Raw genomic sequence first — 19775 nt, forward strand, 5'->3', positions numbered from 1 at the left:
CATGATGGTGGTGATGATCATAGAGCTGGAAGGAAATAGAGCAAATGAGAGATGATAATAGATAAACTGAAACAGAATAACTATAGACAGAATAATAGGTAAGCTGAAACAATAAGAAAAGAAGTACCAGGAAGAAGTTTGAATTATGAAGAAGAGGGGTTGTAGGATATAGAAAAAACAGTAGGAACAACTAGTGAGTAAATTGGGAGTTGGAGCAATGGAGAGATTGAAAAAGAAACAGTTCCCTCCCTAAGTTCTGCACCTCTTTATTTCTTAATTTATTAATGAATTTATGTAATCATTCTAGCTCTTTCCTTTGATTTCTGTTATTTTCCTCTCTGTTTTCCCTTTTCTTCTTCATTTTTCTTTGCTCTTTTATCAATGTTTTGATTAGTGCTTCTGCTTTTTTATTTTTATTCCTCATTTTTCCTCCCTTCCTTCCTTCTTTCCTTCCTTCCTTCTGCAAGATTATCTTCCCTTTTCCCTTCATACACCTTACTTGTTGGATAAATTGTTTGTCTCTGAAGTTCACTGGTGCATTTATGTGCTATGACAGGTGCAGTGATATATCTCATTATGTCCAAAATGACCATATTTATTGCTAATTTGAAATATCTTAGTTTCATCTTAATCTTTCTTTATACAATATACAGTATCTAAATGAAATTGAAATACTCACACTAATGTTTTAGCAATAATTATTTAGATTTGACTGATCCTAACTTAGAAAATGAATTTCTTATGATGATCTTACCATTCATAGAAATATCCTTTTTTTGCTTTGAACTCTGTCAGAGAAATTATAGTTGCTGTAAGCAAATACCTGGAATATTTTTGCTTTGCCCAACACTATTAAATTCCTGCCATCTATGTAGCCATCTAACTTTGAATCACACAAAAGTTTAGAAAGAAAAATTCAGACCTATCTCTTTTCTTTCCTTTTATTATGGCATCTAAGGTTGAACATTATGAATTCGATCCCACATAAATCCTGGAATTATGATCTCACTGCATAAAGAAACTGATTCAATATTCTATGAAAAAACCCAAGGAGAAACAAAACAAAACACAATTTAAAAGTGCCTTCTAGCACAATATCACAAGTTCATTTTGACACTCCTCTGCAGGTCACTTTGCCATATAGGCTGCATTTCAAGAAACTCAAGTCTGTTAAGTATCTGATCAGTGAAAAACATTCATTCATTCATTCATCATGATTCTATCTTGCTCAATTCAGCAAACAGCAGTTGCAACTGGTCTAGTACCTCTCTGCATTCAAGTCAAAGTGCCTTAATATTTTTCAGTTCATTCACTTTTTTTTCTTCCTAGCATTTCCCAACAAGGGCAGGATTTTTTTTTCAGATCAGCTACGTTTATCCGTCGGCTTCAACAAAAACTGACTGATTGACTTGTCTCCCGAGCTTTAATTGTTGGCAGAGAGAGAGTGACTAGCCCAGTCACATAGCGAGTTTTTATGCATAAGGCAGAACTAGAGCTTATAGTCTCCTGGTTTCCAGACCAGCACCATAACCACTAGACCAATTTGGCATTGTACTTTACAGTTCATTAATATTTTGACTGAAATAGCAAGTGTTGAATACGTTAAGCCTGCTACTTCTGATTAGACTTCTTAATTTCAGACCTACATGGAGGACCATTTGAAAAACAAGAATCGTCTAGAAAAAGAATGGGAAGCACTTTGTGCATATCAAGCCGAGCCTAATGCATCTACCAATGCCCATAAGGAAGAAAATATCCAGAAAAACCGCTCTCAAGTTATAGTAGCATGTATGTATAGCTTAAACTAAGTGATTTATTTATGGTACTGCTTCATTCTTTATCTAATATTGAATGTTTTTGTCATCTTTGTGGGACAGGTAAAGAAATGTATTAGTACATTGCCCTGGGCATCACATCTTTTACACTGGTGTAACTTGCACAATACATTTTTCTTTTACATTTTTGTTTTGCAAGTAATATTTTGCACAGTTTTGGCATTCATTCTATTGGTTGAATACAATAGAGGTTGTGTTGATAATTCATCAGCTTTTCAACAGACTTTCATCTTATCAGGATAAACAATCTAATTCAGTTTGCAATTACAAACTGCTTCACTTACTTATTTAGAATAAATAAATGCCTCTTCAATCAATTAATATATTTTGAATTTGAAACTTTGATCACTAAAACTTGGTTTTTAGTGAATTTGATACCCTTTTGATGAAAAGAGATGTTTTATTATACATAAATAATAATTACATTAGGATTTGGCTCCCTATATGTTTATGATGTATAGCATAACTAATGAAAAATATTTTTGGCAATTAGCTAGCAACATAAGAGTCAGATATGTGATGTGAATGCTTGGGGAAAGAGATCTTACATTTTTAGCATAAGTTTATATGAAACATTTACTAAAATGGTCTGTTTCTTGCTTTTGCATTATAGTCATGCTATCCGATAGCTCCATCCAACGAGCAGTACTAACATACAGATCAACAACATCATACTGTTCTTATTTTTCTCTAACTAGTTGTTCAGTGAGCTTGAGATACCATGGGAATATAAAATATCTATAATGAAATGGGTCGATGACTTGGTGAACAAGGGAAAGGGTTGCTGCCTGGGAAGTAATCAGATAAGAGATGCAGGAGGCCCCAGTGGTTAAATAGGCAGAGAAAGAAACCTAGGAAGGATTCACACTAATGGATCACATTTGTACTTTTAGACTTACAAGATTGATGTCAGTCCTCCCAGGTAAACCAGACAGGAAACAGAACTACATGAATTTATTCCACTTTCTTATAAGGTTACATTATCAAACTTGTAAGTCTGCAGCTATAAACTTCCATCTGCCACTGGGGTGGATCCTTTCTTAAGTTTCTTTCTTTGACTTTAAACAACTGAAGGCTCCTGCCTCTATTCTCTAATTATTTTCTAGGTAGCATCTCTTTCCCTTGTTCCTCAAGGTCATTTATAGATTTCATTACAATATATTAATGGTTTAGTTTTTAAAGCATTGAATTAGGATGGAGGAGACCTGGTTTTAAGTCAGTTGATTTGGGGCCTGTTTTCTTTCTGCCCAACATATCTCATAATGTCATGCAACATTGTTGCAGGAATAAAATGAAGGGAATCCTCACTTACCTCTGCCCTAGAGAAAAAGTGGGATCTCAGTTTAACAAATAAGAGAAGGAAGGAAATAAGTCAGCTCTATAAAGCAGATGGGTTGATATCATACTCCAATATGGTGTTTTTATTTCTGTTTTTGTTTTAACAGTAACAGGAATGTTTTGTTTCGGGTTTTATCTAAAATAATCACAGAGAACTCTATGTTTAAAAGCAAGTGTGCTGCAGCTCAAGTATACGCTATTTCTCCCTTCAAGCTAAAAATATTTTTCTATTTGAGTTCAATCTTTGAAATAGCAATTTTAACATGCATATTTTATTCTCTTCATATAAACAAGGCATAAATAACTATGTTTTTGGGGGGTGGGGGCAAGATGATCATTGCAGGATATGTTTGAAAGCTGAAAATAGTCATGACAATTCAGACTACATCAACGCAAGTCCAATTGTAAGTATAAAAGAAACTTCTTATGAACAGTGAGTTAAGATTAATTATGATACAGTTAATTAAGTATAATAATAAAAGTATAAATTTTGTTTTGATGAAAATCATGGTTGTAGTCTCTGGTATCTGCATGTATCTTGAAATAATTATATATTTACTAAAGAAAATGTTTTTGTTGCTAAATTTACTCCTAAAAGCTACAGTTATACAAAATTCTTAAGTCTGTTTATGTACTTTGGCAAGTCCCTTTCGGAAAGGGCAAATATGCTTTATTGTTGAACTCTAGATTTTAAAAAGAAAATTGATTTAATGTGCCTAACATGAATACCCTTCCACCTTCTTATTTGAAATTAACTCGGTCAAATTATATCTGATAGTCTCCATATTTGTTTGAACTGAATTTGGCTGTTTTCATATTGCCATCTAAGATCCAAGTTAAATTTTGGAGTTCATGCATATTGCACACAATTTCATTATCTTTCTGTGATTTTGGCTATAAATTTTTTATTTAGTTGCACATTTTTTTCAGAGTCACCATAGTTGAAATGTGCATTCTTCTAACAATGTTACCATATATAAATTTAGATAAATGGAATGCTTTCAATGGGGAGCACACACTTAATTTGGGACAACTTGATTTTTCCCATAACTGATTTTTCTCAATTAACAGAACATTATTAGGAACATCTCATAGATCAACTTTAAAAAGGTACTCTTCCTTGAGTTGAAACTGACTCATAGTCAGAGGTGGGTTCCTCCCGGTACGGTACAGTACACCAGAAGAGGTAGTGAAAATCTGGTGGACTGGACAAAGTTTTGGGTTTGTGCAATATGGACTTTGTGTTTGGATGATTCCCTGCTTGTGTGAATGGAGTCAAACTTTCTATAGGCTCATTATCTCATTATCTTTATCTGGCAGGAATGTGGAATGATCCTCAGGCAGGTTTCTTTGTTAGCAGCTTGATTTTTCCTTTTCTTGGAGCCTTTTCTTATCAGTAATATTTTATTGGGGTGGGGAGGTTGTTTCCCACAGAGGGAAGGGAGAAAGAGAGAGAGAGAGAAACAAACAAACAAACAAACTAACTAACACAATTTAGGGCTGGAAGTCTACTTGGAGTTCATGTAGTCCAAGCCTCTGCTGCAGCAGGAAACCTTACATTGTCTGGATTATTTTGGTGCCTCTAACAGAAAGGAAAATTGCCAGAAAGGAGAAGGAGTTTACTGGGACAAGGCTGCCATCCAGAGGAAGGCAGAGATAGTTCTTGACTTATGACTACAATTGAGCCCAAATTTTTGGTTGCTAAGCAAGAGCGTTGTTAAGTGAGCTTCATCACATTTTACAAGTTGGCCATGCCCACCCGGCCACATGACCACCAAGCCACAGGCACAAAATAGGTAGTAATTTTTTTTGAAACCTATCCCTGCTCATGGTGATTATACGAAGTTATTACAATTATTTCCTTGGAAATAATTCAAACATAATTTGAATTATCAGATTTTTCTGGGTTTTGGTCTGTTTTTATTTCTATTTAGCATACAGTCTGAAGAAAACTAGCCTTTTTTGTGATCAGATAAAGTTACTATGTATTACCAATTGCTCTGGACACATAAACATTTATTATCCAATATCTAATCCCTATCAGCAGAATAACAGCTGTATATTTATTCAGATATAAAAATTATTGCATGAAAAACCCTGCTAGAAGTGAATTGCCTCAACAATAAAAATGTGAAGTTTTTGTAGAGTTTATGCATCATTGCTGGAAATGATTTCAGCTTTTCCCTTGCATCTCAGCCAGTTTTTGTAGCCATTATTATATGAAACAAACTAAATTCTGAATAAAATTTGGCTTCATTTTGCCTCAAAATGCATGAGTCATAGAAGCAATCTCTTATTACTTGCAATTTTTTTCCAATAACAAAATAGGCTTTGCAGCAAACGTTGTAGAAGATGTATAAATATATTCTAGTTCAATTGTACTGCATTAAATTATTCCTTTATTTGGATGAAATAAATTGCTGTTCTGTGTAAGGCATGTTTAGTATTTTATCTTGCTTCCATTTTTAAAATATATTTAAAATATTTTTTGAGGATGCTTTGTTTTGTAAGCAGGTTCTACAGATAAGCTATCAATTTCAAAATGATAATCTTGTTAAAAATGTGTTTATGCGTGCACATGTGTGTCTATGCACATATGTGTATGTGTATTCTTGCAAATCTAACATACTGGGTGAAAGGAACTGGTGCAGGGTAACAGAAAAGTGAATCTTTAAATGAGATTTAAAATTCCAGTGAATAAATTTTTTGACTGTCTTTTTAATTTAATTATCATTTACAAGTGATTTAAAATATGTTTTAAATTAGATTGATCAAAAAAATCCAAACTGATAACTAGGAATATAAAATAGACAAAGACAAGAAAATAATAAAAGATTTTTCACCCACAGATAAAAATGTATCACCAATATTACTTATAATTAATTTTCACTGCTGCAGTTTTACAGGCCCAAAATTGCTTATAAACATGTAGCCCGCATAAAAGATTTGCTGAAAAATAGCAAAACATTTACACAAATATATAAAGACATTCTGAAACAAACACAAAAACCTATTCTGTTTTCCAATAATTACTTTTGTAACAATATTTCTGGATTCTTCAGTGTCACCTACAGCATCAAATTTTAATACATCTGTTTGTCTTTGGTAATAGATACAATATTTTGTCAGCAATACCTTCTATTTTAGAAAAATTGACCAATTGATTTGCAAAAGAATGAATGGACAAAAAAATTGATAACATAAATGTCAATCTACAGTGGGAAAGATTTTAAGTCCCTGCTAAATACTCTCTTTATCTTATGTTGGCTGTCCTGGCATAAGGAAGTTGTTGAAGTAATTTTATCCAAAGCCAAGAACTGTCCTTCCCCAACAAAATTCAAAATTCAAAGGCTACTACCACAAGGGTAACTAAAGCTGATATTATTGTAAGCCACCCAGAGTCAATTAACAGGGAGATGAGTGGTATATAAATGTAATAAATAAAGCTAACTGCCCTATGTGTAAGTTCCACGGTAGCCTTCCCCACAGCGGAGAGGAACAAGTTCTCTGTTCCTTGTCCAACCCAACAGTGGGCTGCATTGGCAAATTAGGGAAAAGAGGAGGAGTAAGAAGGTGAAAAATTGTGGGTGTCATCAGCCTTAGCTATGCACAAGTTATTGTCACTGTGGCCAGATAATAAATTCAGTGTGTCTTCTTTATACCACTCTAGTAACAAGCAAGTGGTGGAGAAGAAAAAAATAAGAATCGAGGAAACTTTTTTTTGCTGTTAAAAAAAATTATCATAAAATAAAAATTGGCATTCCATTTTTAAAATCTTCCAGTAATTACCATGTCAGTAAAATATTGATTTGTTATTTTTGTACTATTTGGATATCCCAAACAAAGAACTAATACTAAAGCTAGAAAATATGAATTGGAGTAAAATGTTTATTTCGGAGTGCAAAATGCCTAAGAAAGCCAGAATGGTACATGATGCAATTATATCTAAGCTTTGAAAAAGAAGATTTCATGGGTATGCTTATAATTGTATATTTTCCAGCTTTAGGGTCTGTGGTCCAGCTTCCAACTGGGGCTCACTCAACCTTGGCTTGAGCCTAAATAAGTAAGGTTATATGTGGGAAATAGAATGGGGAAAGGGCTTCTTTACACTAGAGAATGACTTGGCTACCTGGCCATATGTCTCTTTATCGGAACCACTTACCAACTCTCTCTTAGTTTATACACATGTACAGACATTCTCAGAAAACGTGAAACTTTCCATGTTTAAGCTCTGTAAAACTATCTAATCACGTAGCTTGATTCTTTAAACATTCTAATGTGAAACTGGATAGAAAAAGCTGCTTAAAAATTCTTTGGCATAAAATTAAGCTGGAAGGTTTTCATGTTTTCTGAAATATCATAAAATACTGTGGTAATAACTTTGCTGCCAGCAACTGAATACAAAGCTTGCAATTACAGCACAAGGAAACTCTGACTGTGCAGTATTACATCTATCATATTTGTAGTTAGTACTCATTAAATTTCAGAGATATCATCCAGTAATAAATAATGGGCAACCTTTGTTTATAAATCAGAGGTTATGGAAATAAATGAGATTTTTTCTTCTAGGACTCTTCTATTTTTTCTTCTAGGACTTTGGAGAGTGAAAGGAAAGAACAACAGCCACTTAAAAAAAATAAAGGTTACTCTCAGTTTTCTTGCTGTTGGAATAGTCAGACTGAGAATGAATAGCTTGACATTTTTTTTCAAACCAGCATACTTAGTTTTAATATTGTGAATACATACTGAGGATTATTGTGTCAATATAATTAATATATACTATAATAATATACAGAGAATACATTTCAAAATATATGAATTAAGGACATTACTTAACCCTTTATTTAAAAATAGAAATAATTCAAAAACAGAAAAATAATTTATCTTTATTCTGAATTGTAAAAAAAAAGTTTTCCCTTTTAATTTCTCTCCCCTAAATATCTTCTTTTAAAGAACCTTAATGAAATGCAATTAACCTTATTTTCCATTATTTTTCCCTTTTATTTTAAATGAAGATGTGCAAGTTTTGGACACATTGTCTTTATATCCTGTACGTTTTAGGTTTAATTTTACTTTTACGGGGCTCAAACCATGTATGATATGTAGTAACATGAAGATGGAACCAAGTGATAACCATTGTCAGTTATATTTCAGGCCAATTAATTTGAAAAATAGCCTTTATTAATTTTATGTAAATTACATAAAGAAAATTCTTGGAATAAATATGTGTACTTCAAGTTAGTATAAATCGGAAAACTTACACACATACATGCACATGTAGCCTAATGTTTTGCTTTAATATTGTCCGAAACTAAATAATTAAAAAAATAAAATCTAAGAGCGATATAGCAACTAGAGGAGATGAAAAAAAAGATCCTACATTGGTATGAAAATGGTTTGAATTGAATTGCATCTTACAGAAAAGATGTATTTTTTTTAGGTAGGATATATGTTCTGCATTAAATTATATCATCTATTGATTTAAATAATTATTACAACCACCCAACTTAGAAACTGTGGGCAATGTAGAAAGACTAAAGCCAATAATTACCACAATAGCCTAGAACGCCTGAAGTAAATAACATATTCCAATTACAAAATCACATCAACAGCAATAATGAAACATCCACAGTATGTTGTTTGACCATTTTTTGTTTTTCTTTTAATGCTGAGTAATTTGTTTTTTAAAATGATTTTATTTCAGTGTACATAAATATTCATGAAGTGTATGTTAAAGCAGAAGGGTAAAAATAATCTATAAATAAGAATATGAATTGTATCACTACAGTATTAACTTGTGGGCAATATAAACATGCAGTAAAAATTAACATCAGAATTTCAAAAAACATAAAATATAATTTACTGTAATAAATTTATATCAAATACTGATCTAATTTTAAATTATTTTAGGTTGAAATAAAACTAATATAATTGGCATTAAAACATCTTGGCTTTCTAGATGCCGCAGTGTGATCCCTAAACATAACAACATGCTGTATGGCAGAAATAGCTATAATTTAAAACTTTCTCGTGTTTTCTGTCAAATCGTCCTTGATAATAGTTTTATCGTGTAAAAAAAATGCAGACAGATTAGCTCACGTTGTCGCTTTTCATGCCACAGTAATGAAAATTTTGTGAAGCAAAAAAAAATCAGTATTTTTCTACTGCAACTATTCTGAATTCAGACATTCATTTTATATTGCTTTGAGCATCCCATACTTTGATCTTTTAAATAATGTCTATCAATGCTGTGCTGCCCTTTTCTATTTTTTTCCCCTTCTTCAATTGAAAATGATTTATACATGTGAATGCTACAATTGATTATAAGATGCTTTGGATTTATCTCTTGTATACATCTTTTTTATCCTGCCTGTTTACCCAAGAGGCCAGGATTACAGATATAGATTGCCTTCATGATTAATTAAATAATTATGTTATTCTACATTATTTTACCTATTTTAAGCATTGTACTTGCATTCTATTCAGATATTTACAATGAAATATATATGACAGCTTCATACCAAATCATACCAAATGGAAAGTCTATACAAGTAGTCCTTGACTTAACATCAGTTTATTTAATGACCGTTCAAAGTTACAATGGCATTGAAACAAGTGACTTATAACCGTTTTTTACACGACCATTGCAGTATCCCCATGGTCACATAATCAAAATTCAGTTGCTTGGCAACTTGTTCGTCTTTATGATGGTCCTGGTGTCATGTAATCCTCTTCTACAATCTTCTGACAAATAAAGTCAATTGGGAATTCATATTCACTTAATAATTGTGTGACTAAGACTTAGTCACTAAGTTAACAATTGCAGTGATTTGCTTAACAACTGTGGGAAGAAAGGTCAAAATGGGACAAAATCACTTAACAAATGTCTCATAACATAAATTTTGTGTTCAATTGTGGTCATAAGTTGAGGACTACCTGTACTTGCTTTTCTACAATTGAATGATAAGAATAATTGATAAAACTTTATTCTTCTCAGTACTTGTTGCTGAAAAATATAAGCAGAAAATGCTAATAGGCTCATGTTCTATTCTTCGAGCCTTCTGATTGGCCTTGTAGGGATAATTAGTTGACTTCACTAGGTATTGGGTCTGGTTCAGCATGGCTCAGATACTCTTCATGTCAATAGGGAACCATCAGCACATAAAATATGACATGATTTATAATTTTCAAATTCTTGGGTCAATACTAAGAGGCAGATTAGAAAAAATGTATCAACATATTTCATAAAATCTGCTCATTCTTTCATTTTGTTTCTGTTTCTTCCTATTTGTTGCAGATCCTTATCATAAATGCTTTGAAATCTTTCCCAATTTTATATCATTCATATCTCTTAGTTATGTTAACAGATTTTTTTTTCTTAGCCTTCTCTATCAGACTGGTTTTCTATTATTTTGTTGCAAGTATAAGTACTAGGTATAATGGTATGTGGAAATGATCCTGAGGGATGTGGAGATGGAAGATATGCTGCCTAGGGAATGATCAGACACAAGAGGGAGGAGCCTGAAGTTGCGTAAAGGTCAGAAAAAGAAACTTTGGAATGACCTGTCCTAATTGATCAGACAGTTAAAAATTGGTGAGAAAATTTGTAGCTTCAGACTTGCAAAATTCTGCTAATGTAGACTTACAATAAAATGGAATTAACGCATATGGTCGTGTTTTCTTGGAAGGGCTAACATTAATCTAGAAATGCCCATACTGATTTTTTTTTAATGGACCAGCAGGACTTACAGCAGTCAGTATCAAAATAAGAGTATGGATTTTAACAATGATTAGACCAAACCAGAACAGTTTTGCTAAATTTGCCAAACATCACTTTGCTAAATGAGCCAAGTTCACTTTTTGCTAGTGTTGCACACATAAACGTTCTACCAGTGGTGAAATTCAATTTTTTTTACTACCCGTTCTGTGGGCGTGGCTTGGTGGGTGTGATGCAGCTTGGTGGACATGGCAGGGAAGGATACTGCAAAATCTCCATTCCCACCCTACTCTAGGGCCAACCAGAGTTCTCCGAACTACTCAAAATTTCCGCTACCGGTTCTCCAGAACCTGCTGGATTTCACCCCTGAGTCATACCATCTGAAATAAGTTAATACAGATAGTCTTCGACTTACAAAAGTTCATCCCCATTATCATGTGATTTACATTCGGATGCTTGACAAATGGTTCATATTTATGACGGATGCCATGTCCCGGGGTCATGTGATCCTCTTTTGCAACCTTCTGACAAGCAGAATCAATGGGGACATCAGATTCACTTAACAAACTGAATTATTAATTTAACAACTGTGGTGATTCACTTAATAAATATGGCAAGAAGATTCGTTCTCAATTGTGCTCATAAGTCAAGGACTGTAAACTATAAGGATCTTAACTAAAATGTTAAATCATTTAGTTCCCATATTCTTTTTAGGAATGTTAAAATAAGCAATAACAGAACTATGTAGTATTTTAACCATGACAGGATACTTCAAATTCACATACTAGCATAAAGAAAACCATTTTTCATTTTTAATAACTTCTGTATTGTGGTAGGGAGGGGTTATCAGAAGGAGAGGATAAGGATTAAAACCTCTTCAACTTGTGCAATGTCTTCATTCATGTTAAAGGTGTGTTTTTATTGGAGGTAGGCAGCACAATAATGCAGTTAGGCAACACAATATTAGACTGTGGCAGTGATGGCAAACCTTTTTTTGCTCGGGTGCCAAAAGGGCATGCACACACTTCATAGCACGTGTGTGCCCACACCTATAATGCAGTGCCCTCCCCCTTTGCATGCACGCTCAATCCCTGAGCTTTCCTGAAGCCTGGGGAGGGTGAAAAATGGCCCAACAAGCCTACCCAAAGTTCGTTTCCAAACTTCCAGTAGGCCCGTTGGGCCCATTTTTTGCCATCCACAGGCTCTGGAGGCTTTCCTGAAGCCTAGCAAAAACGGATAGCCCCGGCCCTCCAGAAGGCTGAAAATCAGCTGGCCAGCCTGCGCATGTGCATTGGAGCTGACATAGGGCGACACCTCGCATGCCCTCAGATATGGATCCGCATGCCACCTGTGGCAGGCATGCCATAGGTTCGCCAATATGGGTCTATGGCATGTATTACATATAATATATGTAAATAGATAGAATGACTCAGTTCTTTACGAAGTCAGTAATGCTAATCTGACTGCTTTTGCAAGTAGTTTCTGAAAATATTTCCTAAATTAGGAAATTTTAACTGGATACACAGATTAAAAATAGTAGTAATGAGGCCATGATAAAATCCTATTATTATTATTATTATTATTATTATTATTATTATTATTATTATTATTATTATTATTATTATTTTGCTGTTAAATATAAATTAGAGAGAAAGGGTCAAGGAAAAGGATTCAATTTTATTTGTTTTTCTCTTAGTACTTCTACTGCTAAGAATACCAGCAACTTTCCAGAACAGTATTTTAAATGTTTTGTTTTTTGAAATTTGGAGCTTGGATCTTATAAATTACTTAGTGACTGCTTTAATTTGTATTTTGCAAATATTCCATTGTTTTATTAAATGTTTTCATCTATTTTTAGTATTAAATGTTGTTGTATTTTGAGGATATAATAAATGGAGTTGTTCAATGAGATCTAGTGTTCTTGTAACTACAAGCAGAATATTAGCCGTATTCCTGGATGTGTATATTTAATTTTTTTAAAGAGTTATTATCAATGGTTTTTTTTATTGTAGTTTAATTCCCATCCACTGATTTTGCCCTTATTAGGATAATGGGGCTAGAGATTTAGGACATGAAAACACACTCATCAATTTGAAAACATTCATTGTAACCACATAAAATCCTGTTTTACTCTTTATGGCTTTGTTTGAGAAAATTCCACTTTTTTTGTGCTCAGCCACTCTTTGAAGCAGATGCAATAATTAATCTCTTTAAACAGAACTTTCTCTATTGAAGGTTAGAAGCCTATATTTTAATCAGATTAACTAAGCAGAAAAGCTAGGACTGAGGGTTTTTTTCTTTCAATTCTGCTTTGTTTTTATATTCTTATGCCCTTGAGTACTATGATGGAAATAAAAGAAATACTTAAATGTGCCCTGCATTCCTAATGCTCAATACTTAAAAATGTTTGAAGCAGCATCTATATTGCTATGAGACTAACAAACCTTTGAATAAATGCACTTTGTCAGCAAGTGTTCCTTAAATGATTTCATACTGCAAATTCCATTAATTGTTGGGTATCTTAATATTAGACTAGTATCACTAATTCGTTTAGGAAAAGTCTTCCTTTAATACAGGAAGAAATATTGTCTTCTTCAAGTAATAGCAGAAGCACTTTTCCTAGTTAATTTAGTTCAGAAATATAATCCAGAATGTCAGAATTCATTCTCGCTTGTTGAACACTTTTAATTAGGTTCTCCCCACTCCGTCTCCTTTTTTCACAGATGGACCATGATCCTAGAAACCCTGCATATATAGCTGCTCAGGGTGCATTGCCTTCTACTGTCACAGACTTCTGGCAGGTAAATTTACTATTAATTGATATTTTTTTGCAAATTCCATTTGCAAAACTTTGTATTTAAACCATGTTAAATATTGACAATAATGTGAATTTCAAATAGAATATCAACATATGTTTGCTAGGGTATATGTGTGATTATGTGTTTATTTACATAGACTTACTTCAGAGTATTCTGAACTGATGTGGAGGAAGGAAATTATCAGATCAAATATGCCCTCCCAGGTCACAAATGAGTTCTTTCTAAATAACGTATATGATTCATTTATTAGAATTAATAATGTGAATTTTTTTGAAGCAAAGTTAGCCACAGATGTATGAAGTAAACAGAAAAATATTTAAATTGCCATTTGAGATATCTGAACCTAGCAGAAGTGATGGAACAAAGTCAGAAGAATGGACACAACCAGACGCATGATAAAAAGCTTTGCTCAAAGTTGTATTTATTTATGGAATGTATAGGTTCCCCATGTCATTCTGAAAAGCTGGGCAGCATATAGACTTAGTTTTTTTTTCTTGTAATTAGGACCGACAACTCTATCAATAGAAATCAAAGTCATTCCAGGCAAAATCACTTGACCACATCAACTTACAACAGTTACCAATTTCTGGTTGCCATAAATAAATGAATTCCACAATATTGTTACGTGCAGTGTTAAGTGGCCCCAACTGACCTTCATCATCATCTTGCTCCCACTGCGGCTGAGGCATGACCAACATATGGCTGGCTTTGCATTGCAAAAAAAAAAGCAGTCCTTTTGCAAAAACACTTGGCCAGAACAGGGCTTTGTATTCCAAAAAAGAAAAACCGAAAGCAGCAAAAGGAAAGGGAATTCCAGTGCACTTCAATTCTACAGTTGCTTTTTGGCTTTCCCCCACCGCATCAGGACAAAGCCCAGCTCCAACCTGATCCAGCAGTTAGGCCAAGCATGTCTTGTCAGCAGCCAGAGCAAGAAGACAGCAAACGTCAGCTGGAGTAGGAGAGTACAAGATGGCAAGGGTGTCTATAGCTGGAATGGGGTGGGGCAGCTGCTGATTCCCAACGCCTGACAAGTTTTCCCAGAGTTGCACTGCTTTGTGGCTATTTTGCTAACCAGCAAAGTCCCTTACTTACTGAGACTCAGACTGGGAGCAACCAATCTCAGAATGGTTTGAATTGGGGTGAATATTCATTTAATGACCTATGATTTCTCAGTTTACAAAAACAACGAGAAGTATGGAGATTGTGGTTATGAAGTGATGTGGTCATATGATGTCTCACTGTGAAATCCTTGGTACTTTCTGAACTTCTTGTTTTCTTTCAGCCATTTGATTACTTGACTGGTAACATCGTCAATGCTAGAAAGGAGTGGGTTTTGCTGTTGTGCCCTGTTGGTATTGGTGGGGATATTGTTTTCTTCTTGGTAGTTCCTTGATTAGGCTGTTGTTCACTGCTTGATGATTTGTCTAAGTTAGTAGTTCCTTGATTAAGGTTTGTTGCTTGATTATTTGTTTGCTGTTGCTCCTGATGTTAATCCCAGTTTATCTGGGTATTGATTGCTGGCAAGGAGGTATTCTGATTTATTTTTCCTTTTTAGCTTTTTTATTGTATCTTTTGAATCATATGTAAATGTGGTTTATTTTTATGAGCCTATTGATGACTGATTTGTCTGAGGGCCTAGCTTTCAGAAATTCTCTAACATTTTAAAAATTTAGCTAGGTTTGGGATGTTCACAGTGTTCCAGTTGAAACCTTGGTTAAGTCTGTCTGCACATTGTGAAATCAAGGAGTTTTCACCATTTTTTTTACTGCTAGTTGGTGTTCATAGATGCACTTTACTAGTCTTTTGCTTGTCTGTCTTTAATGCTTATACTGTATGCCGGTGATGGCTAACCTTTTTGTCATTGCATGCCAAAAGCAGGGGGAGCGCGCGGGCGCATGCCCACACCCATAATTCTATGTGCCCTCCACCCACATCTGTGCATGCAACCCCCGCGCATGTACATGTGACACTCCCCCCCACTTTTGACACGTGATGGCACGGTGAACCCGTTTTTCAGCCCCCCAGGCTCCAAAGGCTTTCTAGAGCCTGGGAAGGATGAAAATGGCCTCTCCTGCCCCCTCCCTCTGCAGGCCCTCCGGAGGCTGGAAGCGGTCCATTTTCCGACTTCCAGTTTGTGTGTTGGGCCATTTTTTGCCCTCCAGAGGCTTTAGGAAAGCCTCTTGAAGACTCCAGAGAGTGAAAAACGGCCCAACACGCAAACCGGAAGTCTGTTCCCAAACATCCTGTTTGCGCGTTGGGTTGTTTTTCACCCTCCAGAGGCTTCAGGTAAGCCTCCAGAGGGTGAAAAACAGCCAAAAATGAAGGTTGAAATCAGCACATTGGAGCTGATAGGGCAGCACCTCGTCTGCCCTAAGAAATGGCTCCATGTGCCATAGGTTCGCCATCACTGCTGTATGCTATAAATGATTCCTGCTTTTTCTTTTTCTTGTACTACTGGAGAAACACGGTTTAACACTATTAAGATGTTTTGGAGGGCTTTGATTGGTGTGCTACATTGATTCCATGTGGTTGTAATAGTCTGCTGGTTGCTTCTTTGGGTCCCTCACTTGTGGGTCAAGGACTGTCTGTGTACAAAAAGGGTAGGGTTGTGTCATGTAACTGTTGTGACTCTTCTTGTTCCCCATTCCCACCTCACAATTATCGCTGATTATGAAAATTCAATTTGTAACACATCTGTAGGGTACCATCTTGGATTGGCTGTATTATGAGAGTTTTAAAGTTATATGTTCCTAATTCATTTAGGAATTTAGAGTTTATAATACATTATATTTTAAAGTAAGGGAAGAAAAGCCTAAGTTCTTCAGATTTTTATTGAGCTTTATCAACCGTGACCAACACCTGTGCTGGCTGAGTGACGGCTACCAATAGAAGAGAAGACTGGTGTGATGGATGTTTAAATTCAGGAAAAAAATGGAAAAGAACATTTTGTATCTTCTTTTATTTACAGTTACATTTAAGTACATTTTTGCATAGAACTCCCCCCTCCCCAAAAAAGTGGTTCCTAGTAATTAAATATCTCAAGGAAATGGATATGCATGATTAGTAAGTACATTCCTTCAGAGAGCCACGAATACAGATGTCAAGGCACCTAGGAAGAGCGCTTTGCTTCACATTTTTCCCCCAAGCAAAATGAGTCATTAAGTCAGATGTCCAGTGAAAGAGATTCATAGTCAATGATGTATTTTCTAATTATATATTAGAATATATATAATGATCTCACTGGCTTTTTATTTCATTGGGAAAAAATAAGAAAAATTAAGCCTTTGCCTTTCTGTTTAATTATTTTTGAGTCACTGTTATCAAAGGCAGAGGGTGAGTGAATACATTTTGCTTCTTTGTATGGAGCCTGAGATGCAATAAAGTCAGGAATGTACAGAATGGCAGTAGGAAGCATTATTTTGTTTTGGGGACAGTGCAAATAGGCTATTTTGTTCATTTTAAAAACTAATTTCAGAGGGCTAACAGCTTTCACAAATCTTTTGCTTCTATAATTGTTCTGTTGTTTTTTCTTTTTTTATTCCCTCATTTTGTTTTCTTGAAGTATATATTCCAGTTAGTCTAGCGAAAGAAAATAATTAAATTCTGCTTTTCTATCGTACTGCATTCTCTCTTTCCTGGTGCTTTGATTTGTAGACAGGATTAATTTGTGTGCCTTAGTTTCCCTCTTAGCCTAAAGCAATGGTTCTCAATCTGTGGGTCGGGACCCCTTTGGGGGGTCGAACGACCCTTTCCCAGGGGTCACCTAAGACCATGGAAAACACATATTTTTGAAAAAATACAGAAAACATAAAATAATTTTATGGTTGGGGGTCACCACAACATGAGGAACTGTATTAAAGGGTCGCGGCATTAGGAAGGTTGAGACCCACTGGCCTAAAGGATTGTTCTTGGAAAAAAGCAAAATGTGACATATATTTATTCTTTTATTTGAATTTGATATCTATTTGGCATACCCACTGTTAAGCCAGTTGCCATCGCAAACAGTATTCATATATAGCTGTAGTCCTCAACACAAATACATTTACTAAACATTTAAAATTATGTTAGATGTGAGTTTATAATGAAAATTTAAACGAGTGCTTAAAATTTCTAAATAAATAAAAATGTAAATGATTAAATTCAGAATTGACAGTATTGCTTAGTTTAAAATAAGTAATATGCATCAGGATATTCCAGTGATATGTTATGTAGTTTAGTTGATAGCCTAGACCTCTCTAGGATGTTTTTGACTACATTCTTTCATGATAATTGCTGGTTAATATGAATATAATTCAAAGCAACAAAACGCCCCACATCTGCAAAGTCTTAACAAAAGTCTGAAACCTGAGGCTGAGCCAAATATTTAATCAAGTAGCAAGTTTTGCAAATCATTTAAAGCTTCATAACCTGGATTACGATTGAGGTACATCATTAAAACAGTCTCATATTTTGCAAAGATCACACAAATGCTTTCAAATATGTCAATAGGCTTGCATATACGTGCATGCACGGTCATCACTTCCATGGGACTGTCATTGAAGCAAAGTGACTGTACATAAAGCTAGCAAAGGTTTCATTTACTGTGAGACACTTTTTACTACATCTAATTAGAAATGCAGGAGATATTGTTGGCATTACGTCTCTGATTTAGATGAAAATTAAGGAAACAATATGAGTACATGTTTTATATTCTTCAAAAAAATTTAAGTACCCTTCAAGTAAATTTTAAGATAGTCATAAAATGCTCATCAACATTTGTGTATACCATAATATTTATCATAATTTCATTTGGACATATATCCGGTATGATATTTTACAATCACAGTTGAGCCCATATTTATTTCTGTGGATTAATAAATTACGAACTGGTCATAAGTAAATCTATGTAACTCCCTAATTGTAAAATATGGCATAAATTATGAAAGTAAGAATGATTAAATACATCTTGGCTTAAAGAACAGTAAGGTGTCAAACTCAATTTCATTAAGGGCTGCATCAGGGTTGGGTTGACCTTGGGAGGGCCGGGGTTTTTGGCTGGGGTAGTTGTGGGCCAGCACAACATTGCTTACATTAGGGGGGCACCTGTGGTGGCCCAGGTGGGGCTGGGGGGATCCATTGCCTCCATGGGATGGCGGCAGTCCCCCACTGACTCCCTGTGGATTTAGGGATGACCGCACTTTGGTCTAGATGACCGCCACCAAGTTTGAGATCAGTGCCTGGCAGACCTGGGCTGGGCTGAAGTGCCATGGGCCGATCCTTCACTGTTTCACTGTTTCAAGGCAGCCTCGCGGGTCAGGTCTAACCACATGGTGGGCCAGATTAGGCCACCAGGCATTGAGTTTGACACCTCTGCTATAAAATTTAGCTTTTCCAGATGCTTGAATTTGAACATCCGTAATATTATGAAAAATTATATTTCTTTCTGTTCTTTGATTATCTGAACGTTGAAAAACTCAAATGTATATTAAGCATGAAGTTCACATTTGTTTGAAAAATCATAGGCAAATTAAATAACAATATTGCAACGTCACTACTTGCTTACATTACTTTAACAATTTAAAGCAGTAAATGGGTAGTGACAAAACAAAAGCTTTGGCATACAAATCACAAATACCAGGTAATATTGCTCTTTTGGGGGGGGGGGTAATTGTTGGCAATAGTTGTATTTAAGGTGACTCAGATTTTGAACTCAGTGGAGAACTTCACATATATCTGGAGTCAACTTTTGGGCTCAAAGCCTGTTAACATCTGTTGAGGAAGCCAATGTACTCTTTTGAATCTTCATGTCACTGACCAAATTAAATTGAAGGTTCCATTAAATGTCCTACATCAGAGTCAAAAAAGCAATCCCCACATTGTGTCATTCTAAAATGGTTAGTTTTTCCCCCACATATAGAGGGAGGTCAAGATACAATACTTGGTTTCAGACAAATAATCCCAAAGGTATACTTGTTTCTGGTTTGGATAAATTTTTTAAGGGCTAAAAGAAAAAAAAATACTGAGAGTGATGGATAAGATTTTTAGCATAACATTTCATGTTCTTGCCCTAAAACAATGAATTAATGT

General features: G+C 34.8%; 1 protein-coding gene across 1 annotated transcript in view; it reads left to right on the forward strand.

Moving 5' to 3' along the window:
• The window catches only part of PTPRN2 (protein tyrosine phosphatase receptor type N2), a gene marked incomplete at its 5' end in the record, with an annotated part of 788338 nt that overhangs the window by 713023 nt on the left and 55540 nt on the right, over positions 1-19775 (forward strand). The window contains 3 exons of the mRNA XM_081933438.1: positions 1641-1788; positions 3504-3577; positions 13614-13691. Of these exons, the coding sequence (XP_081789564.1) occupies positions 1641-1788; positions 3504-3577; positions 13614-13691 (300 nt within the window). The remainder of the gene's footprint in view (positions 1-1640; positions 1789-3503; positions 3578-13613; positions 13692-19775) is intronic.

The sequence above is a fragment of the Natrix helvetica genome (assembly GCF_964273705.1).
Source record: "Natrix helvetica genome assembly, chromosome: Z".
Classification (NCBI taxonomy): domain Eukaryota; kingdom Metazoa; phylum Chordata; class Lepidosauria; order Squamata; family Natricidae; genus Natrix; species Natrix helvetica.